Below are 25,302 nucleotides of genomic sequence, written 5' to 3'. Positions count from 1 at the left end.
CAGCAACTGTTGCTTTGAGAAATGAGGTGCCTGCAAGAAGGGTTAAACCTCCCCAAGACTATGTGTGTTAAAACCAGAGAAATCAGTTTGGAAAAGGTTTCAAACGTAAAGAAGGGAGATCGGTCAAAGTTAGTCTATTTCTGAGTTTCCCCTCATCTTCTCCCCTCTCCTCCCTTAGCACCAGTCACTTATAATTCATCCAATCTATTTTCTAACCATTAATTAAATGGACCAGGGAATATTATGCTGGGTAATGGACACAGAGTGCCTATCTCGCGTGCTCCCTCTCAGCGGCAGGAAGATAACAACGAAGATGGCAGAAAGCATCTTGGAAGACTTCAGAAGCTGCAGCATCAGAGACATCTCCGTCTTCCAGCTGCGAGGACGAGCCTTGTGCTGATCAGATGGCTCTGCACGAAGTGTTGGTTAACTGGCAACTCGCTCTGACACAGCTTGATGCCGCGATGAATGGAGATTCCCACCGCAGCCAGCCAACAACAGGCGGTTATGCAGCGGTGCTTGTGAGAAGCAACTGTGGAAACTCCTGATCCTTGGGTGATGGGAAGTTGGTATTGCTGTAATTTCCCCCTTGCACTTCACGGTTGCTCACCTTCGACTTGTAGCAGATAGAAATGCCCAAGCCTTGACTCACCATCAAAGCAAGACAAGTGTGATGCTCTCTTGCTTTAGCAGCAGAGCTGGATTGACCAGCGCTCCCCGTTTCCACACAGCAAAAGAAAGGGTAAAATAAAAACTATTTAGCATCGCCCCTACCACAGCCCTGGACACATCCCATCAACCAGAACCTGGACATCTATCACCTCGCAGGGACCGGGCTCTGGGCAGTGTAATTCCCAACTTACAGTTGTAAGATCTGAGATCACGAGCCAGTGTATTTATTTCCGAGTAGAACATGCCAAAAGATAACAGTATTTCACCGTGGCCTTAAACACAATGATATTTCAAAGCATGACCACAGCAAATGGATGTCTTATCTATCTCACGTGGATCTGCCCTGGGGCAGCGAAATCATCCTAGCTCCTCTGAAGTTTGACTCCGGTGACAGCTGGCGTAAAAGGCTTTTATCCAATAACAAAACCCTTTTTTTTTTTTTTTCCACCAAAAAGAAACACCTTAAAATGAGGAAGATGTACTCAGAGGAAGGCTGAGGGTGGCCCCAGAGGCAGAGGAGGCAGCTGGGTGAGAGAGATGCCTCCGTGCATCCAAAGGGAGGTGAGCAGTGCCCGGCAGCGATGGGGAGGCTGAGGATGGCACTGAGGCTGCTGGTCAAGGTGACCGGGACTGATAACGGGGTGGGAGTGATTTGTGGGAGGGCTCCTGCCTTTGTTAAGGGGCAGGAGCTGAGTGCACAGCGTTGGCAAAAGGGATTCCTTTCCTTCCAGCCCCGTGACACTGCACCTGGGCAGGGAGACAAAACACCTCTCTTGGGCCTCCTATGAAAAGGAAAAAAAATAAAATAAAACAGAATAAGAACCTCAAGCAACTCTTCTTTCCCTTGCTAATATGTATATATATATATATATATATTTTTTTTTTTTTCCATGAGAAAGGAAAATAAAGGGGAAAGCCAGTTGTCACAGAAAATGTCAAAATGAAGCAAAACGATTTTGGTGTCATTGTGCCGTCACCTTCCCCAGGGCTTCCTCCTGCCCGAGGTGGGAAATGCAGTAGGACCCAAGGGAAATGATGGCAATGGGCACTCCGTGGGCCTTCCCAGCTGGATGCAGGACAGAGCTGCCAGCAGACCCTGGGCTGTCTCTTATTTCATGATTACACAGCGATGGCTAAAAGGAGAAGACCCCTTTCCTGCCTCACCCACCCCGGGGTCTGGCTCATTATCCCCCACTATGTCATTTAAAACCTCGGAGGATAATTTGAAAAATATGAGGCCATTTGCTAACAAGGGGAAGAATAATCACACCCGTCAGTGTAATGGACTTAAATGCAGACGTCATTATGGCCAGGGTCTCGTGCTAAATGAGCGTTTGGAGCAGCTCAGGCTGCAGAGCTCCTTTTCTGTTGCAGCCCTCTTTGCTAACAGCTATAGGTGAGCACTTTGCGCACTGACATCTAAAGCAGGCAGCGGTTAAATAGCTGGCCTGTTAAGTCATCATCCAGGAATGAAAATTGGAGACAGCAAAAAGCCCCGTTTACATCCTCTTTGCATTAATTTTGGTTCTGGTGCCGTGCTCTGTCCCCTGTGCTTGTGCCACGCTGCGCTCCCCTTGCCCAGCACCAGCAATCGGGGTGCGGGGGACGGGATGCAGCAAGAGACCTGTGTCGACTCCTGCCTCGTTGCACAGAAGCTACAAACCCTGGAGGTGAACGTGATTGCAGAAAGACGGAAAACCATGAGATATTTGCTCATTCCTGTGCTTCCCCTTCTCCAGGTACAAAAACCCAAGTGATCTGCTTTGGAATACATTGGGCTCCAGCTGTTTTCCAGGCTCCACATCTGGGAATCTCTGCAAACCACTGTGTGCTCCAGCATCAACATAGAGAAGGAAAGGCCTGACAAGACCACAAAAGAAGCAGCCAGCTCAATCTATTTTGCAAATGGCTTCACCCTGAAAAGTCCCGGGGAGTTTAGCTGGCCAGGAAAGCGCAGCTCTGCACAAAAAGGCTATCACTGCTCCTCTTGGCCTGGAGCGATGGGGTTCTCTGCCCCAGGTGTGAGCTGAGAGCCCCTCTCCCTCAGCCACCAGGGGATTTCTCCTCTCTCCCGAGCTCAAGCCTGGCTCTCTGAGTGCTCCGTGATCCTCTCTGCTTGCTTCGCCAGTGACAGCAGATCACACCCACGGGTGTAAGGAATAAACGCACAAATTGCAACGAAAATGGAAGCGGTGCCTGCACGGCTTTGACCCAGCTGGAGAAGCTCTGTGTGGGCATTGCCGTAGCTGTTGCTCCTCGATCCAAATGAGGTACAAATGTTACACTGACAGCATCCATCATTTTTGCATAGCACCCACCGCGCCGTCTCAATGCTTCCCCAAATTAGACAAGACAACGCTGCCAGCGTCAACACACTCAAAACGTGGCTGCAGCCAGCACGTTTTGTGCATACTGATTTCCTTCCCCCTCAGGTGGCCGAGTGCGGAGGAAAAACAACTTCGCCCCTTTTCTAAGCACAGCCCGCTTATACAAACATATTCCCCGTTAAGCAGAAAAAGGGGAATAATGTTATGGGACCCGAGAGCCAGGCTGCTATTAAGACGTGTGCGTAATGGATGGCTCAGCTCGGAGCTGTGCGCTAAGTAGCAGAGCCCCATTAGTTCCCTTCCTCAAGCAGAGGTCACTTTTCACACGAGTAAATCTTCCGACTGGACACAAGTTTCTCGTGTCTCTAAAGAGGCTCCGAGGAGCTCAGCCTCCCCGCAGGCGATTTATTACACCTCCCTCCCAGTGAACGGAGCAGGGGGCCACCCCGAGGAGGCGGCAGTAAATTGTCTGCGGGGAGCCTTGTCCTCCAGCACAAACAAGGGCTGAGCGGCTGTATTTATATCCTACGGCTGGGTGGGAGGAGGGGGGTCGGAGGGTTGCTGGCTTTTGAGATCTCCCCCCTTTGCTTGCACACACTGACCAGCCTGAAGAGTGCTTCACAAAGAGATCTGGGTTCTGGTACTGCTTCGCCGGGGTTTTTTGGGGCTCCTGGGAAGCCCCGAAAGCAGCCTGGTTGGGCTGGGTTGGTTTTGCAGATTTCATGTTCTGATTTTTGCTGTTTTTACAGTATCCCAGCAGTGCGTGGAGCTGGAGAAATGCAAGTGAGAAACTCAAATGCTCTTTGTCTCCACTTATACATAGCATAAACTGTCCGGGAGCTCAGAGTTACCATCTCTGTGCTGGTAAAGAGAGAAGGAGCTCAAAGAGGTGAGAGCAAGGCACAGGGATGAGGACGGAGCACCCCGAGGTGCTGAACATCACAGGGCACTTCTCTGAACTCTCCTGGGATGATGAAGTCCCGTGGCAAAGTGGGGTCCAGCACTGCCCTCCTTGCCGAGGAGCAAGGCGGTGGAGTGCCGCAAACCCCTCTCCGGTGAGGAAGACCATGGGTGGAGAAGCACAGCCCGTTACGTGCGAGACAAATAAATTGCTCTGGTTAATTTAGTGCGGTTCTGTTCGTCTCTCCCTGCCCCAGCAGGCTGCTGTCATCACCACCCCCTAATCTAATTTCCCGGAGACAGGCGAAGCCGACTGGAAGGGAATGGCACACACACGCCGGGGCGTGCTGGGATCGTGGTGTGAGTGGTTTGGGCAAAGTGCAGGTGCCGTGCTGTGAAACCGCACCCCGGTTGTGTCCTCTGGGCAGCGGGGGAGGCAGCAATGAACCTCTGCAGCAAGTTATCAGCAAGTCCATCCCCGTGAACAATTGATACTGGCAGCCACCTTCTTCCTTCCTTCCAGGGCTGGCTGTTTCCAAGTGATCTAGAGCTCCTTTTCTTTTTCTTTTCGAACGGGATGCTGTTTTAAAAAATGGGTATAAAGGAGTGTGAAGAACTAAAATAGCCCGAGGCCTCATTAGCAGCTGAAATCTGGTCCAATTCCGTTCAGGTAGCCAGGCAAAGCTCTGCATCTACACGGATCTACAGGGAACGTCTTCTCAGCCCTGGCTGGGCCAACTGGCTTTGAAAGAATCCAAATTTACAGGCTGCACATAAAGCACACAGAGGGGATTGATCAGGTGAAAAGAGGAAGCTACGGTGTGTGTCCTACATCTGAGCAGGGGTCTGGGATCAGAGGAAGGAGGCAGCTCTTTCAGCCTGCCACTTCCACAGCAGTCGTTGAGAATCAGGTCAGATGAATTGTTCCTGAAAAGTGCCTGCTTCTTTCCAGTGATGGCACAGAGAGGCTGCGGTAATTAGCCCCGACACAGAGCAATCTACGTGGAAAACATCTCGGGTTTGGTGTGCTGAGTCCCACCTCAGACGTGTGTCCCACCTGGCTGAGGCCAGGGCCACAACGGGTGCACACCCAGCTATGTTCCTAAAGAAAGCATTGACACACATGAGCTGTGCACCCCGTGTTTCAGTGCTGGCCTCCTATTTAGGGCCACTTCGTTCTGTAGTAACTGTGGTAACCTGGCAGAGGATCTGGCCTCAATATTGAGCCCTGAGATATTGAGCCCTGAGCCCCTGCAGCTCTCCTGCTGACTTCAGCCTAGCTGGTGCATGTGAACAAGTGCCAGACCTTGCTGGACACAGGCATTCCTCTGGGGGGACACCACGGGGCCATAGAGACAAACCCTGCCCCACGGCGTATTTGAGCACTGAGGATTTATTTCACATTCTTTTTTTCAGTGCCTTTCTGTAAGAAAAGCCTTTCCACGTGGGGGATGCTCTGATTCAGCGTGACGACTTCTGCAGCGTGCTGTCACCGTTTGGCTGGTGGAGCTGCCCTGAGAACGGGCGTGCTCGTTCCTGGGAGAAGATCCACCGCTGAAGTGAATGTTATTTGCTGAGCTTGTTCATATAAATTAACAGCAGGACAAACACCCAGGAGATAAAGAGATCAGGCTCATGCTGGTGGTTCCCTAGCTAAGGATCGCTAATCCCACCAGGCCATTGTTTGAGGAGGAGAATTCACTGCAAAGCTGGGCCAGCTTTGCTTTCCGTGAACAAACAGCCTGTCTGCGCTCTGGTCCTCCCTCACTTCAGGGATTTACACAAAGGGAGTGACTTTGCCTTTTTTTTCCCTGCCTATGTGAACGAGAGCTGAATGCTCCCTTCCCTGCTGAAAGCAGAAAGGCATTTACCCGACCCCCTGCCAGCTCTGTTTTCCTCTGACCTCCTCGCTGCTTTGCTCTCCACACTTTCCTTAGGTTCCTGCCTTTTGCTGTGCAGCTCGTGTTGTCAGATACAATTTCACTGTCCTCTTCTGGTCTCAAAACAGCCAAGCAATCCTTCCTTCCTCTCTGTCCTTTGCTTCTCCTGGACTTCAGCCGTGACTCTCATCCGCCTTGGTTTATCTGCTCTGTAAACCCTCGGAGGCAGGCAGTGAGTTTCCCCCACCACCAAGTGGCCAGGGCTTTAGGAAGCCACCCAAGAAGCGACTTCAAAGATGAGAACTAACATCGCCAGACGTCCCACCTCCCCTCGGAGACACGGGACTCTCCCTCTCACTGTCGTGCGTGGCTTTAGCACTGTTTAAGTGGCTGTTGGCAAAGAGTCTCATAAAATAATATTGCACAAGAACTGCCACGGGGCTGTTCACAGCTGCCCAAGCAATTCTGATCTCTTCTGAGATACCTACGTTGTTCTCAGTGGAAAGCTCCAGAGGTGACAACCTAAAGACAGAGTCTACAGTTAGTTCTGCATGTGTCCAGGTGCTGTAACCATTCCCTCTGAACTAATGCTAAGGACGTCCCTACAAATTCCTCCTTCTTTGATTTTTGGTCTCTGATTACAGAAGAGAGTAACGACACGGGACGTCACTGCTCAACAACGTCACACCCCAAGGAAATGTAGGGCAAAAGACAAAGCTTCAATGATGCTACAGAGATTTGAATAAAGGAGGAGGATTTCACGCTGTAAAGCTTGTGAAATTTCCTATCTGCAGCGTCCTTCTTCCAAGAAAACTTTGCTTAAAAAGTCACGCTTCCCTACGTGTAAACACACATTTAGAGCATATGGGTGGCTCTGGAAGCCCCTGTGCACCACTAGGCTACCAAAATACAGCCCTGCCTATGGGCAGGTCTCTTCACAACCCTTCCTTCAGCCCTTGTGTTAGTTCCCAAGCCCGAACTCATGCCGCTGGGTAACAGACGCGTGGGGTCTCGCCAACTTCTGCCAGCTGCCTGGAGACAGTTTCTCCTCCAGTCGCTTGCGGCTCAGCTCAGATTTGGGGATGGACATGGGAACTTGCTACACGCTGGGAAGCTTTTTCAGTGTCTTTCTAGCATCTGACATCCACATGGCAACTGAAATCACAGTCAGTTAATGCCCATTCCTAACTCATGAGGCATCTGGCCTTCCAGCCCATTCCAAAACGTGTGACAATCCAGTCATTACTATCAAAAATAAGAGTTTAAGTCCAAACTTGGTGTGTTTTTTCACACTCTTTTCAGCCACCGAATGCTGACTTTTCCCCCATGGGTTTCCCCTATGGATTACGATTCCGGAACAGGAGAGTTCACTCAGTTACTAACTGTTGAATGGATCCATACTTCTAAAATGTCTCTTGGCTAAGATCCTGCTAGAATGACTTGTCTCCACTCTGCTGCCAACTCTCATAAAACAATACAGATGGCAATATTTATGCTCGTTGAGTGGTCTTTGAAATGAATATGAGCAGCTTTCACTGGCTCCACTCCTGAAATCTGCACTTAGCTCTTGCTCAGTCAGAGATTTCCTTGCTTTCCACGGGATCCCTGCCCCTCCACAGACTCCTCAATTTGGCCCCTAGGTAAGATGTTCAATAAATGGGTGCCTGTGGTGTTTGTTTATTTGTTTTGTTTTGTTTATTTGTTTGAATTGGCCCAACACTCATATTTCTGCAGAAAAGCACCATCAGCTTTATGTGGTTCTAAGCACAGGTGGGTCTGGATCGCATACGCTGGAAATATTCAGCTCTGGATCTATCCTTACGGTTTGAAGTACCCAAAATGTAATAGAGCAACCTCTTCTCGTGGCAGAGAGCAGACCAGTTCTGGAGTCATGGGGCTGTGTGCAGCCTTGATCTGTCCTAAGATAAATCCACCACTAAAGATGGGGACGTAACCGAACAAAGAGGCTCTTTGGAGAATCCTCCCTCGTAATTGAAGTTAAATGAATGACAATCACCGCGCGGGGAAAAAAAGCTGCACTCAGGGGAAGAAACTCCAAAGTAAGTCTTCATTTTTTATGGGTACTATGAAATGAATGAGGGTGATGTCAGATGTAATCTAACACTGGAGCGGAAAGGCTAACAGAAGACGACACAGTTACACTGCACTGCCTAGCTCTAGACATGAACTGTGCATTAAAAGTAAGTCAGCCCCCCCCCCCGACTTAATTTCCTACATATGCCAGCCCAACCCCCAGCCTCTCTCGGGTTGTTTTAGGGCTGCAAGAGCAAATTTGTCTTCTCAGAAAGTATCTCCCTTGGAGGCAAAGATGCTGTGTGCACAAGAGCACCGACTGCTTTCTAGCATCTCCTAACAGCTGCTGCAAAATTCATAGGTGAAGAGAAATTCTCCCAAACTGGTAAATTCTTCATTAAAATCTTTCTAGTCTGGTTGAATCCGGTCTATGAATATGTTACATAAAAACGCGGAAGCCAACTGGTTGCCAGAAATTGCCACCATTTGATATTTTCAGATAACCCATTGCACGATGGCGTGGTTGAGCCCAGAAGGTAAGTACAGGTCATACTGGGATTAATTTAGCCCCTGACATAATAACGCACAGTCCGGGCACAATCCAGGGGAAATGGATGGAAGCAAGCGAGGAAAAGAGTGCTCTCCATGCAGGTGGCTCCTAGGGAATGAGCTGTAATTCGTGGGAAGGGTTTGCTGTCATGCACTTACCTGACACAAAAGTACAAAACAACCGGTCCTGACTTCTTGGGGAAGTCATGCTCCAGCACCCTGCGGTCCAGCTGCAGCCAGTTCAAGTGTCCCCTGGCGAGAGAAGAGAGAGAGAGAGCTGTGAGCCCAGCGCCTGCATTGAGGTCGGAGGTGCTCCAAAAGATGAAGCCAAGTGCGTGCTGTTTGCCCTCGGCCCCTGCGTGCTGTTTGAAAGACGCACAGCAAATGTTTGAGGAGCGGGGGCGATATCAGCCCGGCAACATTTCAGCCTGGGAATCGAGCAGCGAAAGTTCAATCTGTCAAGGGGGGCAAACTGGCAGCCCCAAACGTTATGAGCTTCACCTTTTTTATTGCAACCCCCTGGAACAATTGTGTGGTTGAAAGTCTGTCAAGATTTTCATTAGAAATCCTGGTTGTTAAGAGTTTCCACAAAGCCTGCAATATTTCACTCGAGGCTCAGCCTGACTGTTTACAGCCTCGGACAGTTTACTTACCACCCACATGCTTGCAGTAGCCTCGCTGGGCTTGCCCAGCCTTTTGCTTTTCCTCCTTCAGAGAGCTCCTGAGAAACAGCTGCTCCCTGAAACGCTGCAGCCCCAATCCCCACACGCTGCTCTTCTCCAGCCTCGATGGTACCTGTCCGCTGTTATTTTCCCCTGCAATTTACCCGGCGGTGCCTTGCAGCTGGAAGCTTTCCTGGGCAGCAGCTCTGTTCTTTGTCATGTTCCATGAGCGGCGTTTTATAAACACCACGATTTGTATTACGGGGGCACATCCCACTCCCCGGCTGAGAAAAAGGCCCCGTTAAATTAGGGGCTGTGGAAATACAGAGGGTGAAATTCAGGCTCCCCCTGAAGTCAGCAGGAATTTTGCCGCTGCCTTCAGTGATGCAAGGGCTGCATCCTGTGAGCATTTTGTGATTGATTTCAGGCAGAGCAGATTTCACCCAGAGGGAGAGGCAGCCCGTGCCTTCAGCACTCTGCTGTCTAGACAAGCAAGGGGAGAGAGAATTGAAGTGATCTTTTTTTTTTTTTTTCTTATTGTATTTTATTTTTGGGGTGGGGGGGAATCGTGCAGCAAATAAAGCAGGAAATGGATTTCAGATGTCCTGAGCTCCCTTCCAGTGTCTATTCACCAGCTCACGCTAATCCTCGAGATTAATTCTTCACACCACCAAAAAAGAAGAAGAAGAAAAAAAGCTTGCTTTGAAAAAAAAAAGTGTTAATTTAAGTTCTAGGGTTGCCACAAGCCTCAACAATGTACTCTGTCAGCAAACACACTCGGCTTTCACAAGTGCCTGCCCATTACTCCTTAGCAGCGCATGTACTTTGGGCAACCGAGAAACTCCCTTGGCAATTAAGCAACAACAGCTCTTTAGCAATTTAACCAGATTTGTAGCTCCCTCTCCGTTCTAGAAAAATAAATAAAGGGGAAAGGAGCGATTTCAGGATGCTTTGAATCGCCTGGGTTCAGTCTGAGTTTCCAGACGGCTGCCCTGGCTTGCAGCGATGCAGATGAGGGTGGGCAGATTTCTTGCCCCATGCTTTATATACTCATCAAGTATGTAGTTTCATAAAGTTTATCTCTGGGATATTTTAACGTTTAGTAGGCTTTTTCTCTAGATAAATCTTATAAATAGTTTATATATATATGTATATATATGTATTTTCTCTAGGTAAAAGGCAGCTTGAGCAGTGTAGGAGCGCACACAAACCTACTCGCAGCCTGGCTACTGAAAAGCTGTGCCAAGGCCATGATGCAGATTTGCAATCCCAGCTAATCGATGTCTCTGCTGACAGCAGGTCTGCCCAGCCTGGGACAGTGCTGCACAAAGGTGCTGCCCAGGATCGGGGTGAGGATGGCCCCGGTAATGGGGTTGGGTGTATGGGCTGGCTGCATCCCTCTTCTTGAAACCCAGTCTTTTTCCTGCTTACCACTTTTTTTTTTTTTTTTTTTTTTTTTTTTTTTTTTTTTTTTGTGGCCTGAACTCCCATTATGTTTCTTTTAAGGAGAATCAGAAAAGCTGAAATTAACCGTGAAGGCCATAGCACGCACGGGGCTTGAAACTAGACACACTCCCCCTTTCCTAGCCACATTTATCCATGTAGGACAGAGTGTGAAGCACTGTCAGAGCACGGCAAAGTCACACTAAGCCTGGCATCTTATCCTGAACCTGTCCATCTGCATTTGTGCCTCCAAAGCAGCAGCCACCAGTGGCTGACGGCGTTACACACGGGCTCCGACCAAGACTGATTTGTTGACAAAGGACTTGTTGTCTGCATCTATGTTTGTCCAACAGGAATGTCTGGGTTTGCCAAACACATACAATGAGGTGTTGAGAAGCCACGGCGCACAAAACACTAAGCAATTTCAAGGTATTTTACATTTTGAAGACTTGCTCTTTTCATTCTCACTGCCTTTTACCCCAAGAGACGGATTGATACCATCAAAAAAAGAAATACCTGCATGTGTGTGTGCATACCAGGTTACACGGGCATGCTGCACACATTGTGGGTGTGGGTAACGCTCGTGCTAAGTGCCCACCGAGTTTTGGGTTGGAGAGTTTCATTGCTCTCATCTGCACGGAGCTTAAATCCAAAGCTCCTTCAGAGGAGGAAGGTCACTTAAATCACTGCCAGGAGCTATCCGCTCACTGTACTCCATTTCCACTTACAAACTTTCATCGCTGAGGGCTGCTGTGCTGCAGATTGTCACCTAACTCTTTGTTTTCTAGCATCCATGTGTGGCACATACAGAACAGCAGCCCTGAGCAGTCCCTGGCATCCGCCCGTGAACGCGGTTTATCGGGGAGCCGAGCTCCAGTGCTGTTATACCACAAAACGCTTTGCTCTGGAAGCTGTCGTGCTGTCTTCAGCAGAACTATTCATGGAGCACAATCCCACGTAGGACAGAGAAGAGTAAGGGCATACAACCCTAGGCATGTAGTAATCCCGACAGTATTCACGGACCAATTTAGGCAGCCTGCACTGGGATCCCATTCGTATATGCCTATGTCTAGCTGGGTTTCCTTCACACTTCAATTTAGAGGCCCAAAGTAGCTTTTGTTTCATTATCTCCATTGATTTGCTCATTGAGGTATTTACATCAGTGTACTCGCGAATAATGGTGCAAACAGTTTTGGGTGACATATGTGGCAGCTGGCTATTGGGAGCCAGCTCATTTTTCTCTGCTGGTTGTGCTCATCTTGGCAGTTAAACTGGTGTGTCAATAGCCAAAACATCACTGCCTTTAGAAACAGGAACTGGGTCCATTTAGGTTACAGACCGAGTATGGATTTTGGTGCCCAGCTTTCGCATCGTCATTTGCAAGCAGCGGTTTCTGTTTTCTTTTATCAGGGCTTTCAGAAAAGAGTGGCGCATCAATACTTTGCCTCCAGGTGGATCTGTTTACACAGATTTCCTGGTTAATGTCCACTTTTCTGGGAAGTGGGTCCACATTGATTTGTGTTATAAAGATACTTGGGCCAATAAACCAACTCACGCCCCTTCAGCGTCAGACTCACTGAGTTGAATGGACATTGAGACAGACCAAGTCAAGTAACAGAAACCATAAACGCTATTTTACATTTTCATCAATCACTGCAGAAACAAACGAACAAAAAACCCCACCCATAAGCTCACAGATTTTCTCATTTAAGGTCTTCATCCTTCAACAGAAATGTTTTTGAAAGGGTTGCAAAGCTCAGGGAGATATCTGAGTCCCTAGTTCTGGCTCTGCTTCATGGCTGGAGGGTGCAAATAGGTTTTTCCCCCAGTTCCTGGAGATGAGGCTATTCCTAGGAAGCCTGGTGCCCTGCTCTCCCTCTTATACTCTTCCCTTGCTGTCCCATGAGCCATAGGATCTTGGGATGAGCAAGGGCTCTGTCATTCCCTTATCATGTTAGTGCAGCCTCTAGCACAACTGTAACACAAACAGTTAGGGCCCCAGCCCCTTGCAGTTTTTATCTTTTAAATTATGAAGTTAAAGGAGCTGCTCTGCAGGATCTGCTGTAATGAAGGCAGGACAGGCATCAGCAAAAGGATGTGGATCAGCTTTTGGCTGGGTGCACGGAGAGGGGGAGCAGTGGGATGCAGAAGTTGGTTGTTCTCCACGGAGCAGGTGACTCCTGTCTAACGACAAGCAGAAGACACGGAAAACCCGTGTGTGGCCCCAAACAGAAGGGGAATCCTGACCACTTTCTCTCCATGAATGCTGCAAGGGCCGGTGCTAAGGGAGAGGGCGGCTAGTGCAGATTCATGCTCAGCTGAACCCGTTCCCCATTCCTTTTCACTCTTAATCAACCACCAAATAGATCTGCTGGCTTCCCATGAAGCTTGGCCCCACGTGCTATGCAAGGACACCCTTTTGACCCGTGCTCTCCCTCAGTTAATGGCTCACACCATAAAGCGTTCCTATGATCACTAAAAAAGGAGGCGTTATTTTTTCCTCCGTAATAGGCTGACAATCTAATTTTAGTCACAGTGAGCGTGGTAACGACCCTATATTATCACAAGAAACTATTAAGTCGCCAACGCAAAGGTTGTTCCTATTGATTTTCTTCTCAGGTTGTCATGATAGAGCGCAACTAATGAATGGAAATCCCCAGTCCAAATCATTTCTAAATAAATTACTCTTATGGAGCTTTTACTCTTAAATAGAAGAATTGATTTAATACTTTAGTGGCTTTTCTTCTTCCTAAACTTGCAATTTAGCCAACCCCAGATTACATTTATGAACCCAGCCTGTCCTGTTTCAGCTGCTTATGGGCACCTTTCGGGGAAGGCACATGAAAGATCAGCAGAACGGTATCAGCAGGGGGAAGGAAACCCCTGAGGGGCTGTGTCACAGAATTAGCAGCTTGCTCTTTGCGTTTCTGGCCCGTATCAGTTATAGGGCTGTGTTCGGTGCTCTGCAAACACATGATAAGAGACTGTTTTTTTTTTCCTTGGTTTTGAAGAAAATAATTCTTTTCACTTCCATTTCGCATTACAGGTTGGGATCTGAGGTGCAGGCAGACCAGTTTACTTCCTGAAGGTGACATGGGGCATCCATCTGCAAGACCCAGTCCAACACCCCAGCTATCATTTTTTTTTTAATGCTGCGTTCAGTCAAATAAAGTTGGCTGTTTGTGTCAACTCTACTCAAAGCTTTTTACAGTTGAGGAGGACATATTAGGCAAATATTATTTGTGTTACAGCCACAGCAGTGAGGAAGTCTCAGTATAAGGGTGAGAGTCACGGCGGGGCAGCAGAAGGGCTGCAGGCCAAGCTTTATATTAGCTGGCATATACCAACCCGCTGCTGGATTGGGCTGGCTGGATTTAATGAGGGTGTTCCCAAAGCTTTCATCTGGGCTGGCTGAGCATCTGCTAAAATATGTTGTGCTTCATCTTGACCACAGGTTGGGAAGGTGACCAAGTGAGAGGATGCCTCAGGCTCTGCCATCCTGTCTGGTCAGTGTGCATCCATCTGCATCTGCTGCTCATCTTTGAGCTAGGCCTTGACAGCTGCTGTCAGCCTCTCCTGCTTCTTCCCATTGCTAACCCAGATCCTTGTTCACGCTGTTCTGTGTTAAACCTGGAGGCCCCTGGAGAGTCCGGACTCTGCCTTGTTGCCGACACCTCCTCGTTAGCTTGCCTTGCACTCTCAGGGGAGCCCTGTCCCCACTCCTCTCAGCTGAGAGCTGGGCCTTGCTCAGCTGCTCCGTGTTTTGCAGTCTGACACGTTTCTTGCTTTTCAAGAAAATTTTAATTTCTTAGTCTGCTTGGGCTTCCCTGCACCCCTCAGGCAGCGCCAACTGAGTAACTCACTGTCTCCAGTAAGAAATAACACACTGGTGAAGCCATTTTCTCCCCCTGCTTTATAAATTGTCAGCGTCTCCTGATGTTCCTCCTTTGAGGCCAGTCTCATTGAGGTGTGTTGGGCTGGAGATCTCCTACAAGGCTGAGTCTCACAGAGAAATGGGACAGATTCTGGGCTTTCCTGTGATTCAGGTCCTTTTTTTTGCACCTGTCTGACACTGAGCATCCCTTCACCATGTGAGCCGTGACCTGAGATGGCCTCAGGCAGGTGCTTGCCAAAGGAACTGTCCCTAGAGGGGCAATCACGGCTCAGCTCAGTGTGGGTATGTCTGTGCAATCATTCAGCAGCTTCTCATTACCCGATTCCAAATCATTATTCCAGCAGATAATTTCCATTTCTCTGCCACTTCTGCAGGGGAGTGGAGCTGGCTCATGAGAGCCGTGCTGCTGACTCAGCTGTCCCCAAAACCCATCACTGGCTTTGCACTCTTGTCTTTTAAGATGATATAAGTGTGTGGGGCTTCCTTCTGATTCATCTTATAGAAAAACCTACTGAAAACTAGGGTGGGATTGGGTGGATGGAGTTACAGGACAGAAATGTGGTGCTGAGGAAAGTCTACAGAGAGAAAACAGGCAGCTGGAAAAAGAAACAGGGGCTGTGCAGGGACCGGGAGGTCACAGTTGAGGACTAATCATAGCATTTCCAAACATTTAATGTTTACCCAGTGCTAATATTATACATGCCTTTTAAACAAGGGGTATAAATGTCGTATCGTGAGAGAAAAACTCGAGTTTTGTGGTGAACACAGCACTCTGGGAGCTGGGGTTGAAGGTGAGCAGCCAGCATTGCCTGAGGTGCCTGCAGTGGCAGAGGCCTGCTCTTTGGTTCAGCTCAGCCGTAAGGCTCTTGTGTGATTCCTGGCAAGGTCAAATCCTCTTTTATTTATTTATTTATTTTTAATGGAAATTTTATATTTATAAATATTTTTCCTTCATGTTAAATTTGGCAATCCTTTCCTTTCTCATGCTTTCATCTTCCCATTTTTAAGACATTCTAATCTAGGATCTAAAACATCAGATTTTTATTTTATTTTATTTTATTATTATTATTATTATTTTAACTTGAAATAAATTAGCATTACCTTTAAACCTGCTTAACACTTTAACTGAAAGGTTTTGCCAGTCTGACAACATCTTGGAACTAGCGAGTGGATCTTAAGTTCAGAAGAGCTTAAGCTAACATTTTTCCAGTGAGAAAAACATGGGATGAGGAAGGGATTTTTTCTGTCCCTGTACACTTGCAGCAATGCTGAACATGTTGTGAGAGGCCTCCAGCCTTCAGAATGAGAGGCTATACAGGTCAGACTCAGATGTGGGACACGTCTGGGGGACACATCAGTGGGATGTCCACTCCGTAGACATTGATCTAGATGTTGGTCTTGGGATACAGAGGTCTTCTACACTGGTCATTTTGGACAACACTCCCCTGGATTTCCTATGATCTAACAGACTCCTCTTAGGTCTTTGATTCCTTGCACTTACGTTTCATCTGTGAATGCAATTCCAAAGTATTCTTTCTCCTTCAGGTTGAAATGAGATGCCACCAAGTCAAGCAGCTCCTTGGCCAAAAGCTTTGGCTGGAAAACAAGAATGAAAGAAAGTGATTAACAGAGAGAAATTTGGGGTAATGATACTGTGCTTCTGGATGGACATGCCGTCCTTGAAGGTGCTCCACTGCTGTTGGTTTTATATTCCCTCTGGTGTTCAAGCTAAATGTTTAAGCAACATTAACTCCTCGAAACAAGCACTAGTTTCTCTCCGAGGTAAATAATATAAAACAGGTGGTTCTGACCTCTTCAGTGCTTAAGGTCTCTGCAGGCAGAAGATCTGCTGCCTGCCCGTGTCCATATTTGCCATGACCCGCTCACTCATGCCTCTCTGATAATTTTGTTGTTAAAGCTTTTTATCAAGGACCTTTGCAAGCACATTTCAAACACCCACTCTCACATGCACAGCACAGATACGTTCTCATAACACTAATAAAATACACAATGCCAAAAGATAGGATGTGACAGAACCAAATGAGGAGTAAACGACAGAACAAAATAGTTTCCCATTCAGCATTGCTTGTCATTTGCAGAGAAGGATGCATCCTAAAATGTAGGCGGTGGGAAGAAAGGAAAGTAAAACACATTTTCAGAGTACCCTTGGTAAGAGCATAAAAGCCAAGCTCAAAGAAACTGCTCACCTCATATATACAAAGGCATGTTACTATCACGAGGCAATTCTGCCTTTCCTGCAAAACCTTCTTTGAATTTTACCTACGAATCTCCACCCGCTCTGCTGAGCTCCTGTGTTTTCTTTTGGGCTAGTGAAGTCTTGGCCACAACAGAGCTCTTGTGCTAGCTCTCACTGGTAGCAAACAGGGGTAAAAAGGATCCAGGTGGGTGCTCCTGTGATCCCACAGACCTGTGCTAGCCCCAGACCCCAGAGCTGTAATGGTAATAGCAGCACTGGCACAGCTGGCACAGAGATCCCTGCTGACCTCTTGTAAGGTTTTGGTCTACAAATCTCCGTGCTGCAGCCTCGGTGGAAATAAATCCATCCACAGGCTTGGCTGCCCCAACAAGTCAGCCAAGCAGCTGAGTCAGAGTTACCCCAGACATGAACCTGTTGTTAAAGGCAGATGTGACAATGATGCTGTGCAGAAAGGGAGTGGTGAGGACCTGAGAACCCTGCTGTCCTAATTAATCACCCTGTCCTGTAAATACAAACCCAGTTTGAGTTGAAAAAAACACCTGATCTGTACTTCCAAACACATTCATAGGACTCTCAACCTCTCTCCAAAAATGTCCCTAAACCCTATTGCTGTTCTAGTACCTGACACAGCAATGGCCTTTCCTAAATGCAGCACTAGCTTAAAGCAGCCCTGCAATACATCTGAGCTGTTGTAAAGGAAGAACAGCCTGGTGGATAATTAATGAGGTGGCATGCAACAAGCTTCATTGGCATTCCCAAGTCAGACTTCTCTGGCAGGACTCCTGGAGTCTTTGCTATGAGCACACTACCTGCTGCATTACCTTTCACATACCCTTGAGCTAGCTCCCAAATGGTGCTCAGAGCTGAGCAGACCAGATTTGGGGCTGTGGTCATTTCCCTTGTCCCCTTAGGTCCCTTCAGTGACCCCAAAAAAAGAGCACACCAGCTATGCTGATCTCTCTGTAGGCTCCAAGCAGGGCAGCGAGCTACCCGCCAGCCTTGCTGGGTGTCCTGAGAGGGCAAGGGTGGTGGAAAAGCATGCCTCAAACACAGCAGCATTGCCCAAGCCTGGAATAAGCTCTTGGTGGGGATAAGTTGAGCTTTCAAATTTTGCAAGAGAGCAGAAAAGAGCATTTTCCCCTGGCCATTGAGTGAGGAGCAGCCTTCAGTCACCTCCCCAGACAAGATGGGCAAATGCAACGAGCTGCCTCCTTCCCTCTGCTGAGTGAGATTTGGCTGCCGGAAAAACCCTGGAAAGATGGTTGGCATGGCATGAGTACCCTTGCTGTGCCCAAAAGGATGTGCCCAAAGCCTGTGGTGCCAGATAAGTGAGGATAACCCTTCGCCTGGCAAGACAAGGGAGAAGAACAATAGCTACAGTACAATACCTCCATCTACACAGCCCTGGAGCGCTGCCAGGTTAGTTATGGGGCCAGCGTCCCCAAAGAGGCTTACAGCGGTGAAGTTAAGCCCTGCTAGCCCCCTCCAAGATTACTTTCCACTCTGCTCTTAAGCTCTGCAATGTTACTGTCCTTCCCTGTAGGATGAGTCCTGTGTCCTAACAGAGATAGGCAATCTGAGTCTTTGGAGTGGGCGTGGAGGGAGGTGCCTTCTCCAGGTAGCAAAGACTCCTCAAGACAATTCTGCAAAGCAGGGATAAGGGCAGGAAAACCCTACAGGCACCGAGCGAGCTGCAGCCTGTCCCGCTGTCTCAGGAGAGAGCCACACACTCCAAGTTAGCGGTTAATCTGCTTGCTGCTGGGATCGGCTGAGCAATGACCTCCTTTCATGTCAGCTGCACAGACAAAGAGCTCATTAGCGATGCCTGTGGCAAGTTGTTTTAATTCATTATTAATTTCTGGACTTCATTTTCCAGAGGGATATTCATTTTGCATTAATAAAACTCCCGTTGCAGACACGTTGAGGAAGATGGGGGCTGGTCTCTGAGAGCAGGGAAATCAGTAGGAAGTGGGTGCAGGACCTGCTGCAGCTAATATATCAGGGAACTGCAGGCCAGCTGGTGAATCCCGTGTGTATAAATCAGGAATAACGGGTGGCATTCAGCCACTGAATTGTGTCCTCCCTGCTGCAGAGCCGGATCCATGGTAAAGGGAACTGCCAGGGCACTGCTGCTCCTCATCTCCTTCCTATCCATGCCTGCCTGGTGTCCTCCATCTAAACTTTAAATCTCTTAAATTCTAAATCTTTTCAGGAAAAGCAAAACGGGGCACGTGTAGTTGGCTGGTGTGAGCTTGGGACAGGGTACACCAGCAGAAACCCTACAGCTGGGGCAGCAAGGGCTGAGTGTGCTTTGATGAAAGGGGTAAGTTGTCAGAGAAATCCTGTTTAGCCAGGGATTCCCCTGCTGGTCCCTCCTCCTGAAGGCCTCTCTCTGCAAAAACACACATAAAGAATGATGTGGGACGGATGTTTTTTATAGAAAAATCCATGGGGTTTGTGGTCCCAGGAGGCTGGGGGAAAAAGAGCCCCCAGAGGAGGAAGGCCAAAGGGCCCAGTGCTCCTGTGCACGGACTGCTGCTGAGGACAGCTCATCTGGTCCTAAAGCAGGCCCAAAGTCCATAAAGACTTGGTGATGGTCTCAGCTGAAGATCAACCCCTCAAACACCTAACCTGAGCCAGGCCAAAACCTAACCCAAGCCAAATCCTGCCCTGAGAGGGCAGTGCCACCACCTGAGGAGGCCTGGGGGCCACAGGCCTGGTGGCACGAGTCCCACCAGGGGTACAGCAAAACCCGAGAAATGCAAGGATCGCTCCACACCTCCAGCAGGTCATTCTGCCAGCCGTTGTGGAAAACACGGCAGAAACGCCAACACTTCAGCATTAAAGATTCAGTATGATTAAAAAGCCGTGTGACTGGGATTCGAGCAGCCCGAGGAGCTCCGAAGCTGCTTGTTTCCTCAGAGGAGAGACGGGCTGCCCACTTCTGGCCGAGGAGCATGTTTCTCCCTGACAGCTTCCCATTACGTTTAGAAATGAGTGAGTTATGGAGCGAGATTATCTACCCACAGCCCGGCAGGGCCATGAATAAAAACCAGATGACATGGTATTAGCAGCTGCTGGTACGTCCCTGGAAATGTGGGCACACACAAAGTATGTTTTATTGTTTTATTAACGGCCAAAGGAGCCTGTCTGCTTGCCCTCCCCCGTTTCATCACTTTTCCCTAATTCTCCGTGGCAGGAGGGTTCTAGGAAAGGCATGGCTTCAACATGTGGGCAGACGCACGCCGCCTGCATCCAGCCAGCTCAGAGACACGCTGAACTGTGGGAAGCAGGTAACGAGATCATGCTTAGTAATGCCTCGTTTCATTAGATTAAAAAATCCACTGCCCTTCCCTCCCTGTCTCCTTCCTGGGGGGACTCGCAGCGAGGACCGAGACGCTGCCGTGCCAAGTGCTGCAATGCTAAAGGCTGTCTGCTGTACCAAAAAACCCACATGCTCAGCCTTTATTCCAGTGTTGGGATAAACATCTCAGCTCCTCGTGGCAATAACAGTGGCATCCTCAAAATTCAGGGAGTTGAAGGCATGCATACACCAAAGAGCTGTGCCACAGGGCTCTGAACCCCACCAGTAAGCCCCAACTTATATTATTTATGAGCACAGATAGAGCAGATGCTGTCTGGCAACAGGTTGGTGTCTGTAGGACACGCTGTGAAGTGTGTCTGGCCCAAAACAGCCTCTTGAGTCATGTTGACTTGGTCTGATTTCACTACCATCCAAAGGTTGGGCACTTGAAAAACATCTGTTTGGTGGCTCGAGTTGAAATGTAGGCTGGGGGGTGTGGTGCAACCTGTCCATCAGCTGGATGGGTGAGGTGGAAAAAGGAGCAATTTGCATGGACACGGAGTAATTCCTGCCTGGGCCATGCCCCGAGCAGCATTGGGGCTCACGTGCCTCAGGGTGCCATGCTCCATCGGCAGCCAGCAGCAGCTCTCGTCTGTCTCGAGCCTTGGGCGGTGCAGTCAGGAGGAAACAGAAGTGCAAAGTGGTGACTCAACGCACGGTTCTTCCCCTCCGCCACCCCTTATAATGTGCTAATGAAGCAATGTCCAGGTGCCCCCACTGAATTAGATCAGCTGCTAAAAACAGCCACAGAGCAATGCTGCAGCACCGCAGTGAGAAGGGCAGTGAAGATGCCCGCTTGGACCCTTTGTGATCCCGCTCTGTTTCTCGAGGCATTGGTTATTCAGTGGCCAGCAGCCTTATCTGCTTTCGGCCAGCAGCTCACGTACAACCCCATGCATGAGGCAGAGCATCTCCCCGTGATGTGTTACGGACGATAACTCCCTCCCATCCCTACCTTCATGTGCACGAAGCTCTGAAATCTCCCATCCAGGGGCTGCCGAGCTGTCACCCACTGCCAAGTCTCTTCTTGCCAAATTGGTTCTGCCAACAGCTCCATCATCCTCTAGTTTAACACATTCCGTGCACTTTGGAGGAAAGAAAAATCCCAAGTCTTTCCATAGTAATGTGTAAATACTAAATAACGGTCCTTTCAGCTATTGTCTCATCCAAATACAGCACAATAGCGTTGTACAAAATCGCTCAGGCTGAAGGCTTGGGGACTTTGGGGGCTTTGGCTTTGAAATTCCCCTTATGGGATTGACCATCCATTTCTTGACTCCACGTCAATACATGGAGTGCATATAATTAAGCCAGGCTGAGATATAGTTACGGGAAAAATTATTCATTGAAACGCAAGATGCCCGGGGAGGGAATGCTTTATTTTTTATCACGAAACAGCTGAACCCTGTCAGCATCAGGGGCTGGCGATGGCAGCACCGCTCCTGCTGGCATACACGGCACCTCGTTCCAGAGTCAGCGGCTGGCTCTCAAGTCTCTTTCCTTCATTTATTCAGGAAAATGAGACAACTTGCCTCTAGCTACCTCCTCGGGAGCGTGGAGGGTGCTGACAGAGCGCCACTGACGTTTTTCTTGGAAAGTCAACACCCACAAGTTGTGGGAATTTAGATTTATTAGGGTCAGAGAGACAAAGACAAAAAAAATCCTCAAGATTTTTAAAAAAAGCCTGTTTGGTAAAAGGATTAGAAACACCCTACTGACAAGATGCCTTAGCAATATTCACAGATAGCTGCATTTCTGAGTTCAGCTAATACCTGACACTCCATAGCTTAAGTTCGAAACCATTGCTGACAACCTCTAATTCCCCTACATATTAGCAACGTGAATCTGCTTAAATATTTTTGTAGGCAGAGAAAGAGTGAGTTTGCCACATCTGCATGGCAAATTCAGGTCAAAGCCTGAATGAGAAGCAGCTAGTTGGAGGAAAAAGACACTTTGGGGTCTGTAGCATCCCTCCTCCCCTTGTCACCCGGTGCAGAGGCAGCTGCACGCCGGCCCCATTCAGCTGGATCCGCGTGGGTGCCCAGTGACCCCATTCCTCGTCTGTTGCCCACTGTATGGCCCTGTAACTCCAACAGCGTTTTCAGGTGACTGCATCTGAAAAGCCTAGCCAGCTGTCGCTGGTGCTGGGATGGGAAATCTGCCTGTCTTCACAGCCCCGTGCTCAGGCCTGTCTCTCATGCGTGACAAAAGCCTCGGTGCTTCCCTCTGCCCCCTTCTGCCTGCTCCACCTCCTCCTAGCCCAGCTGGAAGCAGCTCCCATTCCCACATAGAGCAGAAAGGCCAAAGAGATGCAGGTGGGAGAACTTTAGAAGAAGTTGGTAGCTGAGTTTTGTGGTCTGGTGTGCCAGCAGGAAGAGCACACCGTCAGGTATTCCTGCCTGGGGTCCCCCAAGAGCCTGGATATCTCTGCTGTGTATTTTGGGAGTGCTGGCTGGGCACACATCACCCTCACGGAGCATCTCGGCCAGTTCTGCTGTCTCAATGTACCCCTCATATGCCAGAGAGCTGATCTGTGCACACACACAGCCCTTTGCACTAGATTTCCAAAGGCCTGAGAATTAGAGGCGAGTGGCCCAAATCCCAGCATCGCCCCTTGATAAACTTTCTGGGCAGCAAAGGAGGTTTGTTGCGCAAGGTAATATGCATCACGTGCTTGTCTGGTAGCTATTCTATCCACTGGTTTGGGCAATACATGGACAAATCCCACAGAAGCATACTAGATATGGTCCTCCTCTCCTCCACACTCCCTTCCCACCTCACGGCCCTTCCTCCTTGTCCGTGCCCTCAGCTCAGCACTGCAGCCCCCCCTCGAGTCCTTTGCAGCTGAATGCTGGCCAGAAGCAGGGTGAGAAGGTCTGGCCAAACGCAGAAGGAAGCCCAGTCTGCGTGGGCAAGCAGTTGGCTTTTTAGGAGGGGGTTGATGGAAAGCGTGGAATTCCTTATGCTAACTGATGTCAGAATTACTTTTGTAGCTCTGCCAAGGTCACTGCTGGCTCAGCCAGTCAACCATGAAAACACCACTGGAGCAAATTTACAAGTTGCCCCGAGTCAATTTGGGCATGCAACTTTTATTATCCTTTATTTAAACGTTCTAGGTTTGTTTTCAGAGGGTTGGAGGAAACAGATCCTTCCCCTACTATCTCTCTTTGGGTTTCTCCCAAAACGTAGCACAATGTCAAATCCGGTTTGTCCTTTACAAGGCAATCCTGAAGATGAGCTTGGCTGGCTGCTTGCCCTGCTACGTGTTTACTCGAGCAAATGCTGTGTTTTCAGGGGACTAAACTGGACTCCACGGAAGATTTTATAGTTATTGTCAGGGGCTGTGATCTGTGGATTAGTCTGGCTTTGATGAAAATCCATCCCAACTTTGACAGTTTTGACTGAGAGTTTCTTTGAGCTTTCAGGGAGTTTGGGGCAAATTTATGAGGTACAAACTCAGAAGGGCTGGTACAAAAAAGGTGCCCACTTTTGTGAACCCAAACAGCCAGCTTTCAAGCAAATTTACTTCCCACAGAGCAGATAAAAACATTCACAGCTACAATGGCTGGATTCGCTTGCACAAATCATTGTCAATGTCTTGAACTCATTAATGATCTATTGAAGAGCTTCCCATTTCCTTCTGCATGAAACATCTGTGGGATTTCCAGCTATAAATGAAAAGCGTATGGACAACAGATTCGCAGAGCTGGAGGAAGATACCCACATGCAGGAAGACTTTGCCCTGCTTGGAGACCATCGGTTTCAGATAAGTGGAAGACAGAAACATCTCTCACTCAAAACAAAACACTATTTTCAAGGTCACGGTGGCTTTAAGCATCTCCCAGTTCACCTGTTCTCCAGATAACTGGGACTGGGTTTATTTGGCATGCCCATTCCCATGATTTAGCAGCCCTGGCTATGTCAGTACCAGGAAACTGAGGAAGGCGTGGACTTGGCTTATCTCCAGTCTGAAGCATCATTTGCACGGCCATCACTTGCCAGTTCTGTTCTCCTAGACAATGCCCGAGCACCTTTTGTGGGATAACTTTGCCCAGGAACCATATCTAGATGTTGGTATGGATCCACCCACCTCATTCTAGGGCAAAAGAGCTTAGCTAGGTGGATAGAAGCCCAGCCCATGAGCCAGTGAGCAAGTTCTGACTTTCTTCATCCACTAAAACTGACAAAATCATTGATTTTCCTCCCCTCTGAGCAAAGTAAGAGAAAGGATGGGCTCAAATCGGCCATCAGTTGTCACAACGAGTTGAACCAACCCAGACTACACATATTCCTAAACCAGAATAGTAAGCTCACGTAGTATCAGGCTCTGTGGCAATGTTTTCCACAGATTACAAGACACAGCACAGACATGCACAGCACATCCCAGCCTTTCTGCCTGTCACCTAACCACAGCCAGCCAGCCCTGCACAATGCTGTCTTCAATCCAGCTGGCAGAGCGCGAGGCTTTGTCCCCTTCCCTTGGTTTGGTCGCACAGTGGAGGGCACCCCAAGCTGGCCAAGCAACAGAGACTTGTGTGGGTTCTGCAGCACAAAGGCACCTAACCTGCAGAGGCTGCCACTGGGCCATGCTAGCAGAGACAGTGACTGAATTTGGGATTTCATTGCCGTTATCTGCAATCAATTTAAACAAGCAAAGAATGAAGTGAGAGTAAGCATATCTGATGTTTTTATCACTGAACTGGAGGCTGCAGAGGATTTTTCACTTTCCTTTGTGCATGACATAGAGCAGTGATGGATACAGAGCCCAGATGAGATGGAGCACTCCAACTGGAGATCGGTGCTAAATTAATACAAATTGAAGCAGCTCAAGATGTAAATTGCACATGCTGTGGATTTAAGAGGGTTTGTGTACAGGGCTTTGGTTCAAACCCTTGTCTAAACGCAGAGGAGAAAAGACATGGATATGGCATTCTTTGCAGCATGCTGGGTTGAAAGTTATATGGCCTAGTTTGAGAAAGCACTTCAGACATGACAAATTTATGCAGATAATCTGTCTCATAAATGATTGGCTTAAAGAATTTTGGGTCTTCGCGTGTGCTCGCCTTTCAGTTCCTGGAGATCTGTATAATTTTGCAAAAGGGTAGTCAACGGCTGCAAGAAAATCAATTGTGTGTTAAGCCTCCCAACGGCATCACACGTGGCAAATCAAACTTTGAGCATGAAGCGAGTTTCAGAGCCAACTTTCAGTGGCAGGAATCCATTTCACACTCAGCTGACAACAGGGTTTGATAAGAGCTCGGTCAGTGTGAATAACCAGCTGCCTTCTATATATATTCTGATTTGGGAGCATCTGTTGAAGTTTTATATCACTGAGAGGTTGCTGGTTTTCCTTCAAAG

At 48.5% G+C, this 25,302-nt stretch overlaps 1 protein-coding gene across 1 annotated transcript in view; it reads right to left on the bottom strand.

Annotated features, from left to right (window-relative positions):
- Positions 1-25,302, bottom strand: part of FRMD4A (FERM domain containing 4A) — a 356,582-nt gene that overhangs the window by 75,457 nt on the left and 255,823 nt on the right. The window contains exons 3-4 of the mRNA XM_082754671.1: positions 15,864-15,958; positions 8,522-8,614 (exon numbers count right to left, since the gene is read on the bottom strand). Of these exons, the coding sequence (XP_082610797.1) occupies positions 8,522-8,614; positions 15,864-15,958 (188 nt within the window). The remainder of the gene's footprint in view (positions 1-8,521; positions 8,615-15,863; positions 15,959-25,302) is intronic.

Source organism: Aythya marila, assembly GCF_965140915.1.
Source record: "Aythya marila genome assembly, chromosome: 1".
Classification (NCBI taxonomy): domain Eukaryota; kingdom Metazoa; phylum Chordata; class Aves; order Anseriformes; family Anatidae; genus Aythya; species Aythya marila.
This window is presented reverse-complemented; position numbering and strand designations above follow the sequence as displayed.